Source organism: Bison bison, unplaced genomic scaffold, assembly GCF_000754665.1.
Source record: "Bison bison bison isolate TAMUID 2011002044 unplaced genomic scaffold, Bison_UMD1.0 scf7180017864495, whole genome shotgun sequence".
In the NCBI taxonomy this organism is placed as follows: domain Eukaryota; kingdom Metazoa; phylum Chordata; class Mammalia; order Artiodactyla; family Bovidae; genus Bison; species Bison bison.
The window spans coordinates 12,766,235-12,770,849 of NW_011495054.1; the positions used below are offsets into that span (position 1 = coordinate 12,766,235).

Genomic DNA, 4,615 nt, shown 5'->3' on the forward strand with positions numbered 1-4,615 from the left:
GCCGGGGCTGGCCCCCGGGGGGGGGGGGGGAGGCCATGCCACAGGGTTGTGGGATCTTAGTTCCCTGACCAGGGATTGAACCCAGGCCACAGCAGTGAGTCCTAATCGCTGGATTGCCAAGGAATTCCTGGCAAACAGAATTAATGCTGTAGCACCTAAGACCTCCTCATGGTTATGACACTACCAGGTAAGGCTCAGACTTCCCTGGTGGCTCAGACAGTAAAGCGTCTGCCTACAATGCGGGAGACCGGGGTTCAATCCCTGGGTTGGGAAGATCTCTTGCAGAAGGAAATGGCAACCCACTCCAGTATTCTTGCCTGGAAAATCCATGGACAGAGGAGCCTGGTAAACTACAGTCCGTGGGGTCCCGAAGAGTCGGCCACAACTGAGTGATTTTACTTTCACTTTAGGTGAGTCCCATAGGGCTGTCTTGATAGCACCAATCCCCCCGCCCATTTCCCTTTAATGAAAACATTAACAATAGGGAGAAGGCTTGCCGCCTGGGGATTCAGAAAGCCACATAGAGAAACCAAACAAAGAAAGGTTGCAATCTGGGCAGGAGACCTGGGCGGCTGTCTACCCAAGGCTGCCTCAGTGCAAAAGGCAGGGCCGCCCTCCTCCACCTTCCTCAAGGGACAGGCGCCGGCAGAGGTGGAGAGCGGGACTGAGTCGCAGAGAGGCCCAGAGAGGGGGGCTCCTGGGCCAGGTGGGTGCCCAGCTCCCTGGACAACCTGTGCGCTGGAGCCGAAGGTCTGGACGCCCACTCTCCAGGGTCCCCTTTCGTGGCTGTGCCCCGGGGGCTGCTCGCCCCCTGCCCAAGCCTCCCCGCTCCTAAGTTCCTCACCCGGGTCAGCGCCTCCTGCTGCTCGGGGCTCAGGTCCCCAACTCGGCCGCTCATGGTGCCCTGAGCGCCAGTGTCCAGGACGAGTCTGTCCTCCCCGCCGCCTGGGCTGTTTTTGCTGGGCGGGTCGGATGTTGGTCCCGCCCCCACGGCCTGGAGAGCACCCCTCCTTCCCCGACCCTTCCCGCCAGCTTTGCGCCTCAGCTCAGGGACTTTTCCCACAGTCGCTAAGGCACACCCTACCCGGGGCAGGGAGGTGACCTGCTCCAGAGGGATCCCAGAGCACAGACTCTAGGCGGGGGTCGGGGGGTGGGGAGGGCCACCAGGCTCCTCCCACCTCCCGGCGACCTCATCCCAGGGGCTTCCACAGGGTCCCAAGGGACAGGCAAGACAGTGGGGCATCAGAGACACGTGGGCAACTTTCAGGGATCACAGCAGATCTCCTTCCCAACAAACTTAATAAATTTGGTTCACCCCTCTGGGTGGTAGCGTACCTTTCTGCCAACCTGCCCCTGGTCTTGACCACAGGCTGGGTGCTTGCCAGTGCTCCCTAGCCCGTAGGAGCTCCGGTAAATGCAGAATGGTTTCAGCCTTCAAGACAGCCTGGAGGAGGGCCTTCCCTGGTGGTCCAGTGGTTAAGACTCCGCTCTGCCAGTGCAGGGGGTGCTGGTTCCATCCCTGGCTGGGGAACTAGGATCCCACATGCCCTGAGGTTTGGCCAAAAAAAAAAGATCCGGAGGATTGCATACGGCAACCCAGGATGGGCTCCTAATCATAGTTATTACTGTCGAGACACACCCTGCAGGGATAGAGAGCTAAAAATGCACCCTCCCTCCCCAGGGTGAGCTCCTCAGCCCAAAGGCTGGGACTGGAAGGTGTCAGTGAGCAGATGGCAGCCCCGGGCGGGTGGTGGAGGGTTGGGAAGCCCAAGGTGCTGGGCAGCTGCCACAGGTGTCCAGGGCAGCATCCGAGAGCCAGGCAGAGGTCACCAGGGACGGTGAGAAAACCCAGGTTGCTTGGGCAGGAATTTTCAAGGGAGAGGAGCAGGCGGGAGGTGAAGGGGAAGAGGGTGGTTAGTCTGGTCACTGGAACCTTTACCCTCTGTCGTCACTTGCAGTCAAACCACGTTCTGCGCTTTGCTGGCCAAGCTGGTGGCCACCAGCCACGTGTGGCCGGGCATTGGGAACGTGGCTTGTCATTAGTGCAAATGGAGATGAGCTGTAACTGTGAAATGCACACCAGACCTTGAAGACAGCACTCTCCAAAATGAAATGAAATAGCTCATTAATTGTTATACAGATTACATCTTGAAGTAATATTTTTGGATACATTGGGTTAATATATTGTTAACATTAATTGCACCATTTTTTCACTTTTTAATAATCTATAATTTTTTTAATTAATAAACTTATTTTTAAGGGCAGTTTTGGATTCACAGCAAAACTGGGCAGAAAGTAGTATAGAGAGCTCGCATATCCCCCCGTCCCTTCACCCCACAGCCTCCCCCACCGTGGACGGCCCCACCAGCAGGGACATTGATTACAATCAGTGACTTGGTGTTGTACATGCTATGGGTTGGTCAATGTATAATGACATACTCACCATCGTGGTACCATAGAGAGTAAATTCACAAGCTCACTGCCCTACAAATCCTCTGTGCTCTCTGCCTTCTCTGTTTTCACTTTGTAAGAATGTGAGGACCAGAAAAGTTAAAATTACATGTGTGGCTCACATTTGTGGCTTGCATTATCCTTCATTTGGGCAGTACTGTCCTGGAAGGATTTTAAATCTTAAGGAAAAAAGAAAAAGAAATTACCAAAGGCTAAAAGAAAGTAGAAGCGAGGCTTACCACGTTTCTAGAAGGGGATGGTCTGCACTTAAAAACAATGACAGAAATCACAAAGGGCGATCAATTGGTTTGCCTACATAAACATACAAAAATCTGTGAAACAAGAAATGGAATTCAGGCATTTAGTCACTATTGGCTAATGTGAATTTGGGAAAAAATAAAATGGGACAGAAATTGACATCCTCATAAAGCAGGGGTCCGCAGCCTCCGGGATCTGACGCCTGATGCTCTGAGGTGGGGTCCGCAGCCTCCAGGATCTGACGTCTGATGCTCTGAGTGGAGCTGATGTAACGAGAGCAGAAATCAAGTGCACAGTGACTGTCATGTGCTTGAGTCACCCTGAAACCACCCCCACCCCCTTGGGGTCTGTGGGAAAATCGGCTTCCACGAAACTGGTCCCTGGTTCCAAAAAAGGTTGGGAAACGCCATTATAAAGAAGGCAGGCAAACTGATAAAAATGGCCAAAGGACGCAAGGCACCAATTATCAGAAGAGAGAATGTACAGAGGCAATAATCACGTGGTTAATGCTTAACCTCCAGGTCACCAAAGGAGTATGTATACAAGCAATGACATGCTTTTTCCTCCAACAAATCAGCAACAAAAGAAAATAAACACACACAAACACACAGACACAAAATCGCTTTAAAAACGAAAATAAATTTCGTTATAAGTTGGTGAAACGGAGACATTCATATGTTGCTGGCAGGACTGCAAATCCACTTCAGCTTTTCTAGAAACTACGGACAATACCTATTATTAGAATCCTTCAATCGTTTACCACGTTACCCAATAATAATCCTAACTAACAAAAGATTTCCAGCTTAAAGTTGTTTGTGGTTAATAGGAATATTGGAAACAATTTTTCAGAAAACCACTGCGCTTAATATGATGATGAAGACGTTATAGCAACATGGAAAAAATACCGTGAAACAAGTTGGAGAAGGCATGACCACGTGACATACGCCATGTGGTGTGTGAGCTCAGTGCGCAGTCGTCACCAACTCTGTGCCACCCCATGGACTGCAGCCCACAAGACTCCTGGTCCAGGGGATTTTCCAGGCAAGAATACTGCAGTGGGTTGCCACCTCCTCCTCCAGGGGATCTTCCCAGCCCAGGAATCGAACCCGCATCTCCTCCATTGCAGCGGATTCTTTACCACTGCGCCATGTGGGGAGCCCTATGCTTCCAGAATGTAAAACAAACTCCACTAAATAAAAGAAAAGGCAGACAAGAGAAGAGACGTGTCCCCAACTTTTCTCACTCCTTGGGAAGTCATAGTTTTTAAATACCACAGGTAACAAGCCACCTCTAAAGAGAAGTCTTTATTTAACTAACACTTGGCCAGTGTTTTCTATGGGCCAGGCCCTGTCCTAAGGGCTTTGTAAATATTAGTTCAGGCTGTTTAATAGGTAATGGGAGCCACATTGGTAATTTTAAGTTCTTTAAAATGTAAAGACTTAAAGTTTAAACACATTAAATTAAAATTTAGACACATGAAAATTTTAATTGTAATAATACAGTTTATTTAAGATAATACCTCCGAAGTATTATCATTTTGGTGTATAATCGATATGCTTAATAAATGAAATCATTATTTAATCAATAAGTTAATAGTGAGAGAAATCAAAGAACTAAAGAGCTTCTTGATGAAAGTGAAAGACAAGAGTGAAAAAGTTGGCTTAACGCTCAACGTTCAGAAAACTAAGATCATGGCATTGGGTCCCATCACTGTACTTCATGGCAAATAGATGGGGAAACAATGGAAACAGTGACAGACTTTATTTTTGGGGGCTCCAAAATCACTGCGGATAGTGACTGCAGCCATGAAATTAAAAGACGCTTGCTCCTTGGAAGAAAAACTATGACCAATCTAGACAGCTTTTAAAAGGCAGAGACATTACTCTACCAACAAAGGTCCGTCTAG

General features: G+C 49.2%; 1 protein-coding gene across 1 annotated transcript in view; it reads right to left on the reverse strand.

Moving 5' to 3' along the window:
• Window positions 1-992, reverse strand: part of SEC14L4 (SEC14-like 4 (S. cerevisiae)) — a 16,174-nt gene extending 15,182 nt beyond the window's left edge. Inside the window, exon 1 of the mRNA XM_010828771.1 lies at window positions 845-992. Within this exon, the coding sequence (XP_010827073.1) occupies window positions 845-898 (54 nt within the window). The 5' untranslated portion in view covers window positions 899-992. The remainder of the gene's footprint in view (window positions 1-844) is intronic.
• Window positions 993-4,615: the final 3,623 nt, after the last annotated feature.